The sequence below is a fragment of the Rhinopithecus bieti genome, unplaced genomic scaffold (genome assembly GCF_001698545.2).
Source record: "Rhinopithecus bieti isolate Rb0 unplaced genomic scaffold, ASM169854v2 scaffold_16999, whole genome shotgun sequence".
Lineage (NCBI taxonomy): Eukaryota > Metazoa > Chordata > Mammalia > Primates > Cercopithecidae > Rhinopithecus > Rhinopithecus bieti.
In genome coordinates, this window is record NW_016808939.1 from 1,894,831 (window position 1) to 1,916,739 (window position 21,909).

A 21,909-nucleotide genomic window follows, 5' to 3' on the forward strand; every position below is an offset into this window, starting at 1 on the left:
TTTGAATTTGGGTGTACTTTCACTGTGGGTGTACTTTCACTGATGATGGGCCCAGGTAGAATGGTGACATGGACACCTGCATCCAACAAATTCACATATTCTTGAGTCCTCCAGCTCCACAAAGGCAAATGTGCCATGGCCCTAATCCACAATGGGAACAGGAAGATCTCTGTCCCACCTTCACTCACTTTTTTCCTGAAAGCAGTAGAAGTTGGTGTAAAGAGAAAGAAAAGATCAGGGGACATGAGGGAGACAGTGGCTCTGCATCAGTCAGCATGGCACGTTGATTTCCTGTACAGTGGCTGTGCACACCTCAATCAAATGAATTTCCATTGGTTTTGGCCTGCACAACATTCTCCATCCGGGGCAACTTCATCATTACTGACCCCATGTGTTTCAGCTTTGTGGGCCCTTGAGTCAGAGGTCAGAACCACAGTTATTTCTGTCACAGTCAAGGGGTTTGAGCCCTTTGAGTGACTTGGGTTTGACCTGTATGTGACTTTTTTTTTTTTTTTTTTTTGAGAGGAGTCTTGCTGTGTTACCTGGAGTGCAGTGGTACAATCTCACCGCGACCTCCGTCTCCTGGGTTCAAGCAATCAGCCTCAGCCTCCTGAGTAGCTGGGATTACAGGTGTCCACCACCACACCCAGCTAATTTTTGTATTTTTAGTAGAGACAGGGTTTCACCATCTTGGCCAGGCTGGTCTTGAACTCCTGACCTTGTGATCCACCCGCTTTGGTCTCCCAAAGTGCTAGGATTACAGGCATGAGCCACTGTGTCCGGCCATGACAATTTTTTTTTAAATGAGTCAGTCTTTGAAATGGACTCTATCTTACTTGCTAACCTATGTTCACAATAACATCTCTTATCTCAAGTTTTCTCCTGTAATTGACATAAAAGCTGGGGACATTTTCTAGGTGCATATAATTTTTGCCCAGTATTTTTATTTCACCTTGTTTTATACTCCCCAAATTAGTCATTATTATGCCATTGCATAAATTAGTGTATCTTTAGTTTTATTTGTGATTCTTAATTTATTTGTACAGTTTTCTTCTAATACCCGATTCTATGTTTCTGATTTCAATGTGATTTTTTTCAAAAGGACATTCATTAACAGTTCCTTTTTTCCTGGAAATAACAAATGAATGTTAAGTTATTTCAGTCTTTTCCTGAGAATATTTTTATTATTTTCTCATTGTTAAATATTAGTTTAGATAGCTATAGAATTCTGGGATCAATTCTAGTTATTTTTCCCCACATCTTTGCAAATATAACTTCAGTGTTTTTGTTTGTTTGTTTGTTTGTTTTTTCTGGCCCTTATCGACACTTCTGAGAAAACTCTTCTGACGTTGAGAGATATTATTTTGTTTGTTTTGGTCCTTTTTTCTATAGATTCTCTGTTACTCTCTGGATGCTTTTAAGATAGATTTCTTTATTTTTGGTATTCTGTAGTTTCACTGTGGTAGTCAACAGGCTTGTATATTTTTTGTCTAAATAACTGAGGATTCACACATTCTGGAAGACTGGAAATAATGTTTCTCCAGCATTGTTCACATTCTCTCCTACTGTAAATTCTATTAGACCAAAGTCTGTCCTTCTAATTCACTCTTTGAAGTCTGTTACCTTTATGTTACCATATAAATACCATATATTTCTTGTCTGCATATGTGGAATATTTTTGTCATTTTAAAATGTATTTTCCCAATATTGATTTCATTTTTAGTTTTTTGTTAGCTACTCTTTTAGTTTTAATTTCTAGAATTTTATTTGCTTTCTTTAAAAAGTCTGTTAACTTTTTTCATAGCATTCCTTCAGATTGTTATTAATGATCTCAAATTCATGGGGTTTCAATTCTGATTGTTGCAGAGTCCACTATATCATCTGGGATATGGGTCTGGTTTTTTGTTTCTTTAGGGAGAATCTTTTTCTGTTCTAGAGTGTCCGAGAATTTCTAAAGATTGGTTTTGCATTTGCTTCTTCTGTTCCACGAGAACTACCAGTTTAAGATCAGCTTTCATGATGATTTTTCTAAGTGGAGGTCTCAGTTCATATGAGTTAAATAAATTCGAGCTTCAAGCCCAAGGAAAGCACAAATCTATTGTTTCAGATTATCAGGGAAAATGTTCTCCTAGTCAAAGCCCAGGCAATGAGTGGTAAGCATGAGCTTTCTGCCAATCTTTCAATGCTGAATGATATTTTTCTTCTAGTTCACTCTGCTCCTGAGGATACAACCCTTTGAGGATAGCAACCTCATATGGGAGGTTTCAGATTTAATTCCCTGTGTTGCGTTGCCCAGTAAATGTTCTTTTCTCTTCATAGAGTGCCGTAAATTAGGCATTAAAGCTCAAACCAAATAGTTTTCAAAACCAACCTCTACTTTCCCCAGTCACCTGCAGGATCATCTCCAAGGTCAGCTCACTTGCTTATCTTCTGGTTTTCATTTTTTCCCTGATTTTTACATCAAGCTGTTTCTCTTTCTTCTGAAATCATGTATACTGTTAAAAGTATTTTTGTTACTTTTAATCAGGTATTTGAAAGGGGAGAGTTTTAGCTTTAATATACTATATGTGTCTAGAAGACCAAAGTATTATCATTATTATCAGACAAAAAAAAAAAAACAAATTTCATTGAAAATTAAATCATAATGTAAACTGCAAAAAATCTGTAAAATGAAGTTATTCGAAAGAATATTCTCTTACCACTGCAAAGTGACAAAGCAACTTGCACAAACATTTTTATAATACTGTCAACTGAAGAATAACAAGGTTCATGAATTTGGAAAGGGAAGCTTTATTTTTTATAAAAGGTTGTAGCCTGCAGGGTGGCCATTCTGATAGACTGGGAAGCATGGTCTCCTGCCCGAAACTGGAAACAGACACTTTGATAGCCAGAAATAAGACAGGAATTTATGCGGAACAGGGTGGTTGAATATACATATTCAGTGAGTTCTAGGAGTCATGAATATTTATGAAAGGATAAACATGCACATGCGCAGTTAAGCTTCGCACCTCTCCACGGGACCGATGTTCAAAACATGGTGGTGTTAGCATGTTGCAAGGGTGGAATGTTCAGCCCTCTGACACTGAAAGGTGACAAAAAACCCTCACTGCACATCCTCCATAGACTGGCCAGAACCACTCAGTGGTCGGTGGTCTCTAGCCAGGAAAGAATGCTGGCTGGTTGTTTTGTCTAAATCACAAAAAGGAGGGGCAGTGTAAGAGGGTTGGTTGATATCAGGGGTGGAGTAAGTCTTTCCAAAGGGCTGGTTTCTGGTTAACTCTTAGGAAAGAAAGGCAGTGAGCTAGGGAGAGGGTATCATAAGGTATATTCTACCTTCCATCCCATCATTGCTAGGAACTCAGTTTTCAAGATTGCTCTGGGGCCCCCTTGGCCAGGAAGGGGTTCATCCAGTCAGTTGAGGGACTTAGGATTTCATTTTAATTTTTCAATATAATATAAAATTATGCAAGTATTTACATAGTGACCACTGGGGGAAGGAGATAGAATTAAGACAAATTCTAAATTTCACTTTATACAGCATGCATCATTGATATTTAAACAGCAAATAACATTTTAAATAATAATAGAAAAAGCCATGTAAGTGAAAAGCATATGAAACTATTCCCCTGAGCATATTCAGACAAGAAAAATGCTGGTCTTACTTCTATTTCTTGCCCCTGTTTATCCATAATAAGATAAAAGTAAGATGAACAAGAAATATGAAAATGCCATTTTATTTTTAATTTAAATGGAGTGGTTAGAATCGCTGCAGCAGGGGTAGTCTGCAGTTTCATTGGCAACACAACAGCTCAATTTGCAAAGCAAGTACTCATTAGCTTAATGTAAGGCCAAGCTGTGATTCCAGCAGAGTCTGCTTTAGGGCAAGTCTTCAGAAAACAGGCAAGCAGAGGCAGTCAGGCTGGGGAAAGTCACGCTCCAAAGGTTGCATTTGAAAAGCGGTATATGTATATAAGTCCAAGTGAGAATGTGATACTCTAATTAGAGAACCTATTTGAAGGCTCCACTTTGAACTTGCAATGTTTAGTTATTTAAACATATTATTCAATATTTATCTTCCCAACTGAAAGTAACACCTTCTTCCAGTGTCCTGATAATAGCATGCTATTCCCATTACTATAGCCCTTACCAAATTTTGTATTGTAATTTAATTGTAATTCCTGTATTTCTCTCCACTGAAGAAAACTGCTTGATGATAAGGACCTTCACTTATTTATGTCCAAATTGCCAAGAATAACTCCAAACAAATAATTCTTGAACTACAAGGGTCCTCATTCACTCATTCATTTTGTACCTATATTGTAAGTGATTACTATGTCGCAGGCACAGTTCTATGGGCTGGGGAAATAGCCATGAAGAAAACAGACCAACAGCTCTGCATGATGGAGCTTACATTCTACCTGCTCTACCTGGGTGGGAGAGAGCATGCATAGAAGGCAATAAATGCTTTGGAAAATAGCAGAAGCCAAGTGAGAAATACAGCAAGTGTTGGGAGATGGAGTATAATTCGAAATAGGATAAACAGAGCAGGCTTCACTAAGAAGGCAGAGGGGGTGGGCCCTGTGAATACCTAGGGGAAGAACATTAAGGGCACAGTGAAGGGCAAAAGTAAAGGCCCTGACTCCAGCAGCTCTGCTGTTCTAGGTTCAGGAGGAAGCCCACTGTAGCCAGAGCAGAGAACTCAGGAGCAAGGAGAATTGTAGGTGATGAAGTCACAGAAGTTACCAAGAAGAGATCATGTATCTTGCTGACCATGTAAGGACTTTGTCATTTACATGGGAATAAAACACTCTGAGTGTTTGTTTTCTTCTAAGATCACCTGTATAAAATAATGGTATAGTTCACTTTGGAGTGTGGAGTGAGAGAAAACATTTTGAGCAGAGGAGTAACTAATCTGATTTTTATTTTCCCAGGATCACACTTTCAGGGGTGTTGACAGAGGCTGCAAGGTACAAGGACAGAAGAGAAACTCACTTGGAGGCTATTTTATATATATAATAAATAAGTAAATTATATATATATATATAGCCATCCAGCAATTCTATTTATATAAAATATATTTTATGTAAATCAACTATAACTCATAGGGCTTATTTAATATTATATATATACTTTTTGAGACAAGGTCTCACAGTCAGTCACCAGGCTAGAGTGCCATGGCACAATCACAGCTCACTGCAGCCTCCCCCTCGCGGGCTCAGGACATCCTCCCACGTAACTAGGACTAGAGGTGCATGCCACCACACTCAGCAAGTTTTTGGCATTTTTTGTGGAGACGGGGCTCCTCCATGCTGTCCAGTCTGGTCTTGAACTCCTGGGCTCAAGCAATCCGCCGGCCTCAGCCTCCCAAAACACAGGCACGCACCCCTGCCCAGCCAGAGGCTATTATATTAACAAAGGAGAGTGATAATGGTGGCCCGGGTAAGGACTGTAGCAGTAAAAGCAGTAACAATTCATCAGTTTCCAGATAGATTTGTAAGTTGGAGACAATAGAATCCATGGACAATCGGACATAGCAGGGGTATCTAAGGAGAAAAATACAGTTATAGGTTCTCAGTTTCTGTTTCTGGTTGGGCCAGTAAAGGCCCTTCCCCATCCCTCTTTTCTGCTTATCACTAGAGATAAAAACTAAAAAGCATGGCCTCAAGCTGCTAAAAGCCTAAAGAAAAAAAAAAAAAAACCCACAATAACCACAACAAAATAAGACAGATTGGACAAGCTTGGGATATAGTAAAAGTTGCAAGAAATACAGGAAACTGTGAGGTGAAGAGAGACAGACAAAGATGGGAGATGGGAGAGAGGGAAACAACCTAGTATTGGCATTGACACTAACCATGTTTTATTTGCAGCAAGTTACTTGAGGTTTTGTGGGGTTGGAAAGACATATATCGATGCCTACAATATGCCATAAAATATTTTCAGAATTTTACCTGAATTAAATCTTTTAACATTTTATATCAACCCTGCGAGGCAGATGCTGTGATTATTTTCACTTTGCAGACTGGGAAACAGACACAAACAAGTTAAGGAACATATTTGGAATCTCACAGCTGGTATTTTGCACTGTGAGGATTCAAGCCTAAACACCCTATCTCCAGAACTTGTACATTCTAACATTAGATGGTATCTGATATTGTTTATTTTCCTAAAATTATATTACTTTTTTTTACAAAATTAGTTCACTGTAAGTATAGCTATGTACACACACACACACACACACACACGCACGCACGCACGCACGTGCGCCTGAGATAAAAACAAAGATACAGGCGCCATCTAGTGGCACTACTAATCTCAGTCTACAGTTCAGTGTTAGTATAAAAATATAATATGTAAAGGGAAGAAATATGTTGTGATACATGTGTGGGGTGGGAGTAGTGATCAAAGAAATGTGACTAAAGGTTAAATAACAAACTTTTGCAATGTTTGCATCATCTTCAGCTTGAACATTGCCTTTTTTATCCTTTACCAAGTTTTTCTTTATCCACATTCATCCATTATTCTTTCATTTGCTTATACATTCATTGATGTATTATTTATACACTGTACTCTACATATTTTGTGCACTCAGTACTTTGCTAGAGCTAGATGCTGAATTTTGAAGAATTTGTGAGAAAGTCCATGTCCTGATAGACTTTTAGGGGAAATATGCACATATATTTATCATATAATGTGGTCACTGAAATATAATAAATGCAAAGATAAAGCAGTGGTGACGAAGAAATAATCAACTTCACTTAGGGATAGAAGAAGGTTCATGGAAGCGATGATCATTTTAATGTTTCTACCTTTCTATCAACTGTCAAGTGCCACTATCCTGTAGAGATAAAAGTATATTGAATTGATCCACTTGCATTCAAACCTTCAATGCACTGCCACCAGATTTATTAAAGAATGCCTAAAGCATGCCACAGGTACCACCTATTTGCTATGTTTATCACTTTGGTGGCATGCAATTAGTGGCATCCTATGGTGCTAGCTAGGTCACCTTTGTGTGCCTGATTTTCTTGTCTACATAGTGGAATGAATACAGTTCCTAACTCACAGTGTTGTTGTAATAAATTATTACAGTTATTCTAATATTCAGAATACTGTCTGGCATATATTAAGTATTCAGTAAATGCTGGTTGTTATGATAATCATCACAATCTTCTGCCTGGCCTACTCAACTTTCCATTATTAGGGCCTCAGGATATACCCTTTGCACTACAAGGACATCCAAAGTCTCTTTTGAAATATTCAGATTTCAAATCAACCCAACATTTATTGGAAGCTAGCTGTATACTTCACATGCATGTTTTACTCTACCCAGAACAGTACTTTCTCTGTAGTGAAACATTATTTATTGTTGGTATCTCCTATGCCTTTGCCTGACCAAATCCCACTTCATCGTTCAAGGCTTACCTCACAACTAGGCTTTCCATGAACCTTCATTTTATGAATAATATCTCTCATTTATACATTCATACAATTCTGTAAGTTGCCTTGCCCTTAAGGGTCTCTCTCAAGGTAGCCCTTAGTTTATATATAGTAGGTGACCACCTTGCTTTTAAGTATATATTTCTCATTTTTATCCATCCTGGTGATGTTTAGCTGGAGTAAAGGGAAAAACACCTGGCCTCCAAACAGGAGACTCTATTAATTTTGAATAATTTTTACAAACTCTTCCTCTTACCTAGGATTCTCATGTCACCTCTATCCCCAGTCCTATTAAAGAATCATTCCTCTAGGGCACCAATATTAATGATGAAGTTCATATTTTTTCTAAGGTACACTAGTGTGGAAAAAATGCTAAAACTACTAAATTACCTGATAAATAACTTGAAACCAGTGATCAAGTGGTATGGCATATAAATTTGAAAGAAGTGAATAAACTGAAGATTAAAAAAAATTATAAATGCCAAAATAACATTTTAAAATTAAAAATTCAGAATATTGAATACAATTTCTATAAAATAAAATTCATTTATGTTGATGCAGTTTGAACACAGCACAATCAAGGTATAGAGCATTTCTCTTTCTTTCTTTCTTTTTTTTTTTTTAAGACGGTGTCTTTCTCTGTCACCCAGGCTGGAGTACAGTGGTGCAATCTTGGCTCACTGCAACCTCTGCTGCCTGAGTTCAAGCGATTCTCCTGCCTCAGCCTCCCAAGTAGCTGGGATTATAGGCACCTGCCACCACGCCAGGCTAATTTTTGTATTTGTAGTAGAGATGGGGTTTCAGCATCTTGACCAGGCTGGTCTTGAACTCCTGACCTCATGATCCACCTGTCTCAGCCTCCCAAAGTGCTGAGATTACAGGCATGAGCAACTGTGCCTGGCCAGTATAGAGCATTTCTAATACCTCCAGACTTTGTGCCTGTTCCTTTGCAGCCCATCTCCTGACATCCTCCTGCTGAAAGAAACCACTGATCTGCTTTCTACTTGTCTTTACAGATGAAATTTTGCTATTTCTAGAATTTAATATAAATATAATCATGTCATGTGCTCTTTTGTGTCTAGATTCATTTTCTCAGAATAATGTTTTTAAGATTCACTTGTGAAGCTATGTGTGTACTTTTATTGCTGAGTATTTTTCTAGCCCATATATATACCAATATTTGTTTATTCATTCACCTGTTGATGGACATTCCTTTTCAATTTGAGGTTATTATGAATAAATGTGCTATAAATATTCATGTTCTTTGGGTTTATCAATGTTTGTTTTTGTTGGTTAATACTGAGGAGTGGATTTGATGGATTGTTTTTAAATATATGTTTAAACTCATGAGAAACTACAAAAGAGTTTGCTAAGGTGGTTGCAATATATTACATTCTCATCAGTGATGACAGTTCCAAATGATCCACATCCTTACCAACACCTGGTAATATCAGTCTTTTAACTGTAGCCACTCTAGAGAATATGTGGTGGTATCTCATGATGGTTTTAATTTCCATTAGTCTAATGACTAATCTTTTAAGCATGAAAACATTTAAACATTCCACAGGCTTATTCCCAATTTGAATGTTTTATTTGGTGAAGTTCTAGTTGAAAGGTCTTGTCCATGTTTTCATCAGAATGTCTTTTTGGGTTTTAAGAGATTCTTATATCTTCTGGGCACAAGTCTTTTGTCAAATATGTGAAGTGACAACTGTGGTTTGCTTTTACTTTCTTAAAAGTTCCTTTCAAAAATTTAAGATTTTTATTTCAAAGAAGTTAAATTCATCATTGTTTCATATATTGTTTATTCTTTTATGTATCACGTAAGATTTTTTTGTCTACACCAAGTTGCAAAGATTTGTTCCTATACTTTCTTCTAGAAGATTTAGAGTTTTGGCTTTTCTTTTTAAGTATATAGCTCTAGTACAAATTCAAATAGAATATATCAGTAAGAGCAGACTTCTTTGCCTTGTTCTCAATCTTAGAGGATAAGCATTTAGTTTTTCACTGGTATCCTCTTCCCTGTAGAAATTTTGGAAATGTCCTTTATCAGTTTGAGAAAGATTCCTTCTTTCTTTGCTAAGAATTTTTTTTATGGTTGTGTGCTAAACATTCTCAAATGCTTTTGCTACAGTTTAGATATGTGTCCTCTCCAAATCTCATGTTGAAATGTGACCTCCACTGCTGGAGGTGGGCCCCAAGGGAGGTGTTTGGGTCATGGCAGTGGATTCCTCATGAAGAGCTCTTTCCATCAGTAATGAATTCTCCTTAAAGAGCCTGGCAGCTCCTCCCTCCAGCTCTTGCTCCCCCTTTGCCTTCTGCCATGATTGTAAGCTTCTTGAGGCCTCCCCAGAAGCAGATACTGTTGCCCTGCTTCTTGTACAGCTTGCAGAACCATGAGAAAATTAAACCTCTTTGTAAATTACCCAGCCACAGGTTTTTCTTTATGGCAACACAAAGTGGACTAACACACTACTTCTATTGATATCATCATATACCTTTTCTCCTTATACTGCTAAAATGGAAATTTACATTGATTAATATTCAAATGCAAACCAACCTTGCATTCCTGGGATAAACGCTACTTGCTCATTAGGTGTCATTCTTTTTATGTATTACTAGATGTGCTTTATAAATATTTGAATACATATGTTTGTGTCTAGGTTTATAAGGGATATCAGTCTGCAACTTTCTTATGAAGTTTTTATTTTAATTTTTGTATTATGGCAATGCTGGCCAGATAAAGTAAATTGAGAAATCTATCATCCACTAATTTCTTCAAGATTTTGTGTAGGATTTACTCTTCTCCTTCCATAAGGGCTTGATAGATTACATTAGTGATTCCACCTGGGTCTAGGGATAGGAGGGAGCATTAGCTACAAATTCAATTTATTTAATTAACATTGGGCAATCTAAATTTTCTTTTTATGCTTCAGCCTATTTTGGTAATTTGTATTTGTCATGGAATTTGTCCATTTCAACTAAATTTTAAAATACAGTGGCATAAATTTGTTTATAATGTTTTCATCTTAACCCTTAGTGTCTATAGTATACATACACACAACTCTTACACTTCCAATATTGGTACTTCGTATTTTCTGTCTTCTTATAATGCTTTTATCTACTAAAAAAGAAAATCCACAGTATATGAAAGGTGTTGTTGGATTATGCCAAATAAAATGAAAATTAGGACTATTTTGTTGTTATTTCAATGTGGAATCTTTTACTTGAATTCCAGTATTGAACCACCTCAGAACTAAAGTATTGCATGATTTTAAGTAAAAGTGAATATGCTTTACACACTTGAGTGAGAGATTATTTTAAACATCATTCAGATTTCTTGGTAACCCTACAGAAAATAAATTGAGCATATATATATATATTTTTTCCCTCAAATGTTATTTTAATTCAGGGATACATGTGCAGGATGTGCAGGTTTATTTCATAGGTAAACATATGCCACTATGGTTTGTTGCACCTGTCAACCTATAACCTAGATATTAAGCCCAGCATCCATTAGCTATTCTTCCTGATGCTCTCTTTCCCACCTTACCCCTGCTCCTGACAGGCCCCAGTGTATGTTGTTCCCATCCATGCGTCCATGTGTTCTCATCATTCAGCTCCTCCTTATAAGTGAGAACACGCAGTGTTTGGTTTTCTGTTCCTGTGTTACTTTGCAGAGGATACTGGCTTCCAACAATCCATGTCCCTGCAAAGGACATAATCTCATGCCTTTTTAATGGCTGCATAGTATTCCATGGCAGATATTTACCACATTTTCTTTATCCAGTCTATGATTGATGGGCATTTAGGCTGATTATATATTTTTACTATTGTGAATAGTGCTGCAATGAACATATGCATACATGTATCTTTATAATATTAATATAATGGTTTTTATTCCTTTGGGCATATACCCAGTAATGGGATTGCTGGGTCAAATAGTATTTCTGCCTCTAGGTCTTTGAGGAATCGCCACACTGTCTTCCACAATGGTTGAACTGATTTACATGCCCAGAAAGAGTTTAAAAGTGTTCCTTTTTCTCCACAACCTCATCAACATCTGTTGTTTCTTGACTTTTTAGTAATCACCATTCTGACTGGGGTGGGATGATATCTCACTGTGGTTTTGATTTGTATTTCTCTAATAATCAGTGATGTTGAGCTTCTTTCCATGTGTTTGTTGGGTGCATGTCTGTCTTCTTTTGAGAAGTGTCTGTTTATGTCTTTTGCCCACTTTTTAATGGGGTTGTTTGTTTCTTGTAAATTTGCTTAAGTTCTTTGCAGACTCACTCTGGTTATTAGACCTTTGTCAGATGGATAGATTACAAAAACTTTCTCCCATTCTGTAGGCTGTCTGTTCACTCTGATGATAGTTTCTTTTGCTGTGCAGAAGCTCTTTAGTTTAATTAGATTCCATTTGTCAATTTTTGCTTTTGTTGCAATTGATTTTGGAGCTTTCATCATGAAATATTTGCCTGTGCCTATGTCCTCAATGGTATTGCCTAGATTTTTTTCTAGGTTTTTTATAGTTTTGGGTTTTACATTTAAGTCTTTAATTCATCCTGAGTTAATTTTTGTATACGACATAAGGAAGGTGTCCAGTTTCAGTTTTCTGCATATAGCTAGACAGTTCTCCCAGCACCATTTATTAAATAGAGAATATTTTCCCCATTGCTTATTTTTGTCATGTTTGTCAAAGATCAGATGGTTGTAGGTGTGTGGTCTTATTTCTAAGTTTTCTCTTCTGTTCCATTGGTCTGTGTGTCTGTTCTTATACCAGTACCATGCTGTTTTGATTACTGTAGCCTTGTATTATAGTTTGAAGTTGGGTAGTGTGATGCCTCCAGCTTTGTTCTTTTTGCTTAGGATTGACTTGGCTATTCAGACTCTTTTTTTGGTCCCATATGAATTTTAAAATAGTTGTTTTTTCTAATTCTGTGAAGAATGTTAATGCGAGTTTAATGGGGATAGCATTGAATCTATAAATTATTTCAAACAGTATGGCCATTTTCATGATATTGATTCTTCCTATCCATGAACATGGAATGTTCTTCCATGTGTTTGTGTCATCTCTGATTTCTTTGAGCAGTGGTTTGTAGCTCTCCTTGAAGAGATCTTCCAATTCCTTTGTTAGCTGTATTCCTAGGTATTTTACTCCTTTTGTAGCAATTCTGAATTGGAGTTCATTCATGATTTGGCTCTTGGCTTGCCTGTTGTTGGTGTATAGGAGGACCATATGTATTTTTAAATTCTGCTTTACATTTTAAAATAAAATGCAAAATATTTTGTCAGTTTTCATAGCACAAGCATTTAGCATGCATGTATTTCTCTTTAAGTGTTTGACTTTCAGTATTTAAAATTATATTGCTTGTTATTTGAGGAAAGTTCTAAGACTACTTAATGAATTTACATAAGCTGTTTGGCATTAGTATAACCAGGGACTTCTGCTCAAAGAGACTGTTGCAATGATAAAATAAAATAAAGTGCATATTTTCTTTAAGGACTAATGTTTCAGTAATTCCACAAGAAAACTAAAGACCCCAATTAAATGTTTTTAAGTTTAACTTTTACATATTTTCATAATGAGATAAAAAGAGGAGTTGCAGTTTGGAGTTGGAAAAAGAAAATGATTCTATGTTCAAATGACTACAATGTGCATAAGCTATGTCATGCAGGGGTGAGATTAAATCAATAATTTTCAAGTTCATCATCTCATGTAATGCATACATATACATGAGAATCGGACTTGTTATTCTGTTATTATGAAATGACATGGAAAAGAAAATATTAACAGATTTTTTGCAATTATCTCATTTCTCATATCTCATTTTATTGGTAACATACAATAAAATATGTACTTTTCCCCACAGGACCTGATTGGGGATCTGAAGGAGCAGCTTTCAGATCACTTCAAAGATGTGATGGTTGGCCTCATGTACCCACCACCACTGTATGATGCTCATGAGCTCTGGCATGCCATGAAGGTAGTGATCTGATCCAAAAATATGCCTGTAACAAGTACAGGCCAGTATTTCAATTGAGGGGAAACTGCCCTGTGATGCTCCTACATACTTATATGATCAAGGAGAGGGGAGGGAATATCTAAGCAACAATGTAACAATGGAAATGTTGTGGTCAAGGGAAGTGGCCTTGTTAGGAAGCTGGAGCCTCCCAGGCTCAGTGGCTGGGATCAGCCTGTTCTTTTGTTGTACAGAGTCACAAACTTACTGAACCAGCCCCAATGCTGACCTCCAACAAGGAAAAGGGAACAAGCCTCCGGGGCTATTCAGATTGGTCCCTGAGTATGTATTCCTATATTGAGGAGAATGTATTAAAAATGATGTGACTCTTGTTACATTATTTGTAAAAGTTTGATTAAGTCAAAAGAAGATATTGAATCTGGGACAATATATAGATGATGTCTTTATAGTTTCTTTTATGACCTGAAGTTCATTCTTTATAGAAACAGTTTTTTTTTTTTTCTTCAAATGTATAAAATTTTATTTCGGAAGAATTAGAATCAGTGTTTCTTAGAGGAAAGTCATTTCCATGAAGTAAGTTGACTGTGGATTTGTTACAGATTTTGTTGGCTAGGGACAGGGAACAAAGAGGGCCTTGGCTTTACTTCTTTCCAAATGCAGATATTAAACACCTGCAGAACCGTTGAAATCATTCCAGTGCGATGCTTGCCAATGACCAGATTACCACAATCTGTGAACAATGTGTGACAGAAAAGAGGCAACAGGAAAAAATTAAAGGACATGGATTTTGGCCATCATATTTACTGATCCAAATAGGCATTGTACAAAAAGTATATGAATTTTAACTAATCACTTTTAACAAACGTTGCATGTCAATTCCTCCCTCTTGCAAAATTACGTGTCTAAAAATTATTTTAAAAATAAAGTTATATGTTGCTGTTTGATTAAACAAGTGTATTTTATCAATATTTCATAGAATGCTAAGGATTTCTGAGGTTTTCCTAAAAAAGGTGTGTTGTCTTTAGATCACTTTCACAGACCAATATATGCATATGTCTGCAAGAGACCACAGAAAGCATCCTTCCAAATATTTACGCAAATTGTACAAAATTCCACATCTAAAGAGGCAGCCACAGGTCCTTAAAATATTCTTGGCAAATTAGAAAACCTGTATGCTAATGTCAGCCTGCTAAAGAATTAATATTGCAGCAGCAAATGGAATATCAAATATCATTTCAAGAGCAAATGGAAATGCTCAGTGCCATGAGCCTTGCTTGAACATGTCTTCCTCTGCATTGTTTAGAAATGCTCATACTGTTTCATTCTAAATGAAGAAACAGAGTTTCCTTCAGATAATATTAATTCTTCAGGATGAAATAGGTAGTAAATGGCAAAGTTGGAACTAAGATTGTGCCTGCCTTCATCCTAAACACACTTCCTTTCCCCTGCCACCTCTCAAAACACTGGAAATGCTATATCCCTTTCTTGTACAAAAGGTGCGCTATTACTCCCAATAAGAATATCCTTACATTTATCTCTTTTCTTCCTTTCTCTAGGGAGTAGGCACTGATGAGAACTGCCTCATTGAAATACTAGCTTCAAGAACAAATGGAGAACTTTTCCAGATGCGAGAAGCCTACTGCTTGCGTAAGGAAATACACATATGTGAATGTATTTTACACATATATGAACTTTATAACACGTTGAATATTCCAGTTTCTGTATTTTGAAGAATTATCTAAGACATTCTTACATTTAACATAGGATTCACTGAGGACCAATTAACTCATTAGGTAAAATTGATTATTAGTGCACTAAAAATGAAACAGTTCCCTAGACAATCAAGCTAAGCAAATTTTCCAGGAAAATAATTACAAATCTCTATAAGGTGAATGTTTTCATTAAGACAGGAAAGTGCCCCACACTTGAATTCAGGGGGTATTTCATCTCTTACCCAGGAAAGACCCAGCATATAGAAAAAATAAAGTACAATAATGGCTCAGTGAATTCTACAAATACATCTGCTTCGCTTTACATAAATTTCACATTCCTGTAATCTACCGCAAAATCAGATTTTTATACGTTTCAAAAGTAGAAAGTGTAACTCTTTTCACTTTCACAAAGATATAATGCCTTAAGTTCTATTGCATTATGTACTATGTGACATTGTGTGTCAAGAAAATGTTGCGGACAGTCATCTCTATTGCATTCAAACAAAAACAAGACTTTTCTGAAGGGAATGAAGTCACAACTTTCACTAAAATGTTAAAATGAGATGAAGCACTTAGAAAAAGTATTGGGCTGGGCAGCAGTCTATGGAAATAGAATGCATAATACTGTATTTTGAGAATCAGAGAATGTGAAATGACTCTCAATCCTGTTTTTCAATTTTGGAATAAAGATTTTTAAAAAACAGTCCTATGCTGATGTTACCATTAGGTGACAGAATTCTTTGGCAGATAGTTTATTAACAAAGAAATGTCAACAGGTGGACTACATTTCCTGGACTTTGTACTCACAACTGGGAAATAACATTAACTTATTCAAAACACATTGATATATAGTTCTATAATAAATCATACCTTTAATGTGTTTCCTTATGCAGAATACAGCAATAACCTCCAAGAGGACATTTATTCAGAGACCTCGGGACACTTCAGAGATACTCTTATGAACTTGGTCCAGGTATGGCATTCCAAAATTTACACCACTTTGCACTCTCTAAGAAAATAGGTATATGTCATTGCAAAAAAAAAAAAAAAAAAAAAAAAAAAAAAAAAAAAAAAAAAAAAGAACAGAAAACTCCAGTATATTACAGTTCAACAGTAAATTCTGTGTAGTAACATTTACTGAAGCCATGTTCAAAGTACTCAACTAGAAATTTAAGTTGTTAAAGACAAGTATGGATAATGCATCAGCTCTATTTTCAAAAAATTAAAAATATATTCTAAAGACATTATAAATATACATGTATATATAACATATGTATAATTAATTATATATTCCGAGAAAATTAAAAGATTAAAAATATTACAGTTAAAATTAATAATTCTAATTAGAAATAATGTCTTTCTTTCTTTCTTTTTTGAGACAGTCTTGCTCTGTCACTCAGGCTGGAGTGCAGTGGCGTGATCTCAGCTTGCTGCAACCTCCGCCTCCTGAGTTCAAGTGATTCTCCTGCCTCAGCCTCCCACATAGCTGGGAGTCCAGGCATGTGCCACCACACCCAGCTAATTTTTGTATTTTTAGTAGAGATGGGGTTTCGCCGTGTTGGCAAGGCTGGTCTCGAACTCCTGACTTCAGGTGATCTGCCTGCCTTAGCCTCCCAAGGTTTACAGGCATGAGCCACCATGCCCAGCCTTAGAAATAATTTACTTTTTAAAACTGCTACATGAGTTTAGGGCACACTAACATTTCTGAGCTCCTACAATGTGCCTAGTACTGTGTGAGGAGAGAAACAATGTTCTCATTTAATAACAAAACACTATAATACAAATATTCTCATAAGTACTTCAGAAAAGAATAATCAAAAAGTATAAAGTTCGAGCTCTATGATTGTCTAAAGAGCTAATAAGTAGAAATCCAGAATTTGATTGAATGATAGAGACTCTAAAAGCCAGCATATGATCTTCAATGCAGCCTATAAAAATTCTATGGTATTATACATTACCAAAAAGAAACATTAAGTTAAAAATAGATTTTATCATTTATGTTTCTGTACTGACTAAATGATATATATTTCCATGTATTGACTATTTCTTGAAAATATTCCACATATTAGCATTGTAATACAAACAATATTTGTAAAGACATAATTATCTCCTGTTTTATACATGTTCTCCAATATACCTGCTATCCTATTTTAACAAAGGCACCCAGGAATGCAAAGAGAGAGAGAGTCAGTGCTCAGCTCTTAATTTCTAAAAGAGAATCTCAAAGGCCACAGTTGAGGAAAATGTCTTAAAAGCTGGAATTTTTGTTTGGTTTTGCGTTTCATATGTGTGTGTGTGTGTGTGTGTGTGCATGTGTGTGTGTGTGTGTGTGTGTGTGCATGTGTGTGTGTTTGAAATGAAACAAGAGTTTCTAAACCCCCAAACCTTTCCTTTACACATCAAAGGCATAGTAGTTAGTAAAGAATTAGTAGACACCAAAGAATTTCACTAAAACCAAGAAGTCGATAGAATTTCGTACATGGGAACATGAAATTAGAAAAGAATACATGAAAGCCTTTTTAGTGGGAACAAAGCTGGAAGAGTAGGACCTAGGAGAGAGAAAGTTCTGTAATCCAGGTGGAGGCGACTAGAGTGAGAATCCTGCCTAAAGCCTTCAGGAACCCAGAGCCCCACACTCTTAGGTGAGGAGTTACAATCACCAGATGAAAATACAAGATAGATCATTGTCTATTCTTTCTTCCTTTTCTCTGAACCACTCCAGTGTCAATTGTCTCCATGAATTCTTAGATTTGTTTTTAATCTAAACTTTTCTGTGGCTACTATTGATAAACTCTGTCCTTTATCCTGCTTGGCTTTATCTGAAGAGGTGCTTTGGAGAACAGACAGTCCTCAGTCCCTGAATTTTTATGGTCTGACTTATCTACTTCATGGTACCTTTCTACTTTATGATGGTGCAAAACTACTGCAATTTTCACATAATAGTTGATATTCCATAAATTATGTGAGATATGTAACACACTTTATTGTAAAACAGGCTTTATGTTAGATGATTTTGCCCAACTGTAGGCTGCTGCAAGTGTTCTGAGCACATTTAAGGTAGGCTAGGCTAAGCTATGATGTTCAATAGGTTAGATGTATTAAATGCATTTTTGACTTGGGATATTTTAATTTACAATGGATTTATGAGGATGTAACTCCATCATAAGTCGAGAAGCCTCTCTATATCCTTGAAGGTTGTACCACTTTCATAGCAGCTCAACTCTGGCAAATTTAGAGTCCTCACATTTTGTTTATAGCATACGTTATCAACGTTTCTTTAATCTGGGTTTGTAATGTCTTTGAAAATGAGGCTCTCTTAAAAACTTAGAAGAGTTGTGATCTACTTGCTTTTGGTTAGGTCCATTTACCACTTAACCACATGCAAAGTTCTTTCCTAGATATATTTCTGCAGTATGACTTTGCATCCCTGCTCCCTCATTTATGCCTTTTTTATTTTCACGACTCAAAAACATTTCCTTGAAGGATCTCTCAGAAAGTAAAACTGGCCAGGTATTACTAGAGGGCTGGGCCATAAAAGACCCTTACTTTTCAAAACCTCTTCAAGTCTCAGCTTACATTGCTTGGAATCAGTAAGTGGTTTCTCTTTCTAACTCTTCAAGGCACCAAATTTCTAAACTTTCTCTCTTCTCCCTTGTGTGTCTGCTTGCCAACTAGCCAGTTACTTACTGAGCTCATCTCTTTCTTGTAATAGATGACTAAAAGCATAAAGTAAATGCCATTTCTCAAGCTCACAGGAAGACCAGAACAGGTGCTACCGATCAGAGTGCATTTCCCTTCCAAGAAGTGATCCAGAGACTTGGTCCCTTTCCACCGTTACTACTGGCTTTTAAGTTTAACATGTCTGTCTTCAACCCAGGGAAGCAGAAAGAGAATAGAGGATTCTTCATGGAAGTGTTTATGAGCCTTGTTGTAATGCATACCCATTTCTAATCAAGTATCATTGGCTAAACCCTCACTCAAGTAGGCCTACTTAATATCAAAGGTAGTGAAGTTATCTGTCTTCAAGGAAGTTGAAACGAGTTTTACATTCTGTAGTTAGTGTATTTCTACTTCTTTTTTTTTTTTTTGAGATGGAATTTTGCTCTTGTCGCCCAGGCTGCAGTGCAATGGTGAGATCTCGGCTCACTGCAACCTCCGCCTCCCGGGTTCAAGTGATTCTCCTACCTCAGCCTCCCGAGTAGCTGGGATTACAGGCACGTGCCACCAAGCCCAGCTAATTTTTTTATTTTTAGTAGAGATGCGATTTCACCATGTTGGCCAGGATGGTCTCAGTCTCTTGACCTCTTGATCCTCCCGCCTCAGCCTCCCAAAGTGCTGGGATTACAGGCGTGAGCCACTGCGCCTTGCCAATCAGTGTATTTCAAAGCTGTGAAAGAGAATTGAACATTGCAACCAAGAAATACAAATGGGTAACAGAAGATGGTAAAGACATATTTGTCAATAAATAGAAAACTTTTGATGATGACTATATTAGGCCCAAATAGAATTTCTAAAAGGGAAGCATATATAAACAAAGGAAAAAAAAAAAAAACACAAAATGCACTGCATTCCTTCTTCAATATACTTCAAAAAGGAAAATGTCTTTGTATTTGTATTCATGCTTTATGTTTTTGAACATGTCTTTACTGTGCCACCATTTCCAATAATCTTGTTCCTACTTTTAATCTCACTTTTAGAGCGATGTTTATTATATTATCAAAAGGAAACAAAAAACTGTAAAGAGCAAAATATGCAATTTTAATCTGAATATATCAGATTAAAACATTTTATTATATAAAATGTATAGAAATATGTTACATATATATCATATTTCTATATAATTAATCCTACCATTAATAATTCATTTCTAGGAGACAAATAAAAGGCCAACGATGAGGCTATATTTTAATTTTGTATTCCTTCTGTTTTGTTTTTGCCATTAAGTATGTTTTAAAATATGAAGCTAAACATTTATCTATATAACATAGTTTTTCTTCTGCTAGAGTGTGCATGCATCTGTCCCCACACTTCATGTTGAAATGTGATCCCCAATGCTGAAGGTGAAGTCCAGCGAGAGGTGTTTGGGTCATGAGGATGGAGCCCTCATGAAGAGCGAGATGCTGATTCTCATTGTAATGAGCAAGTTCTCACCCTATCAGTTCCCAGGAGAGCTAGTTTTTAATGAGAACCTGGCATTTTCCTCCTCTTGCTCTTGCTTTGTATCCTCACCATGTGATCTCCGCACATGCCAGCTCCCCTTCACCTTCCGTTATGAGTGGAAACAGCCTGAAACCCTCAGCATTAGCAGATGCTGCAGCCACGCTTCTTGTACAGCCTGCAGAGCTGTGACCCAAATAAACTCATTTTCTTTATAAATTGCTCAGCCTCAGAAATTCCTTTCTAGCAACACAAATGGAGTAAGACAGAAAATTGTTCCAACAGAGAACAAAAGCAAATTTCAAAAATGCTAGTATGGAATGAAGTTAACAATTCCCCATCAGACCTCTCAAAGAATTTACTCTCCAAAGCCTTCTTCCACTCTATGAGGACTGCTCTCCTCCAAGCCTTTTACACACATTTCTATTATAGTCTTACCATGTGGTATTGAATCTGTTTGCATATCCATCTTTCCCGTTAGACTGAGTTCTCTGCGCATAAAATCTAGCTTTATTCAAATTTGTAACTTATAACTAAGCTCTGCACATGATACATGGTAAGCAATTCATATTTTTTGGAAATAAATGGACAGAAGGATAAACAGTTGAGAAAATCTGAGTGAATAAAACTCAATGCTGGATAAAGTAAAAGAAGAAGGTTTCATATATGATGTGTCTTTAACAGGATTCTGAAAAATTAGCATCACTTGCAAACATGAGGGGAGGAAGAAAGGGTGGTTCAGGATAAGTAGACAGGTGCTGCTGGAGAATCTGCTGGCTCAAAGGACTTTTGTTGAATAGGGCAAGTTTTTCTGATTAGAGAGCTGGTAGAGATGCTAGACAGAAGAGTTCCTGTAACCAGGAAAGAGCCATGGGGACATTTTTGAGCAGAATGTGAGATGATCAGGAAGTTTTTAAAATTGCACATAATTTACCACTCATTTGTAGTGAGTACCTCACTTGTGACTTAAGAGAACTTGATTTGTTCAAGATAAAAACCAGTTTTCCTTCTTAGCATTTCTTTAATTTCTATACTCCCATTCTTCTCTTTGAGTTTGTATTGATCAAATCAATCAGACATACCCTGATTGATATGTATATATGTACATATCTGTATATTTATGTACTAATAATGCAGTATATATGTATATTTACTAATACTATATGTGTACATATATAGTATTATTAGTACAGTATACTGTATTATTACTATATGCTGAAGAGTACAAGAAACTATGAGAAAATTCACCGGAAGGAAAGGAACATATATTTAGGCAGGAAAAGGCTATTAAGAAGAATTTTATTTTATTGCTCAGAATCTCTTAATAGTCACATTTTAGCAATGAGCGCTGCTACATTGAATTCTTGGTGTCTTAGCTCCTGTCACAGAATGAACAGAAACAAGGAAACATTCAAGTCAGGAAACAAGTGCAGAAAATTCCCCAATCAATCAGGAAAATAAACCCATACCATAGGCTGATTTTCCACAAAATTGCCAATTTTTAAATGTTTGAAGATATTCCTAATTTCTATTCTACAAATATGTAAAAACGATAACTTTATATTTCTGAAGTTAGTGTTATATCATTTCGTGCCAAAAGCTAAAGTTAATAATTGTTT

At 36.2% G+C, this 21,909-nt stretch overlaps 1 protein-coding gene across 2 annotated transcripts in view; it reads left to right on the top strand.

Annotated features, from left to right (window-relative positions):
* Positions 1–21,909, top strand: part of ANXA10 (annexin A10) — a 71,442-nt gene that overhangs the window by 29,047 nt on the left and 20,486 nt on the right. For both annotated transcript variants that reach the window (XM_017887892.1, XM_017887893.1), the window contains exons 4-6: positions 13,311–13,424; positions 14,978–15,068; positions 16,027–16,106. In XM_017887892.1, coding sequence (XP_017743381.1) covers positions 13,311–13,424; positions 14,978–15,068; positions 16,027–16,106 — 285 coding nt within the window. The remainder of the gene's footprint in view (positions 1–13,310; positions 13,425–14,977; positions 15,069–16,026; positions 16,107–21,909) is intronic.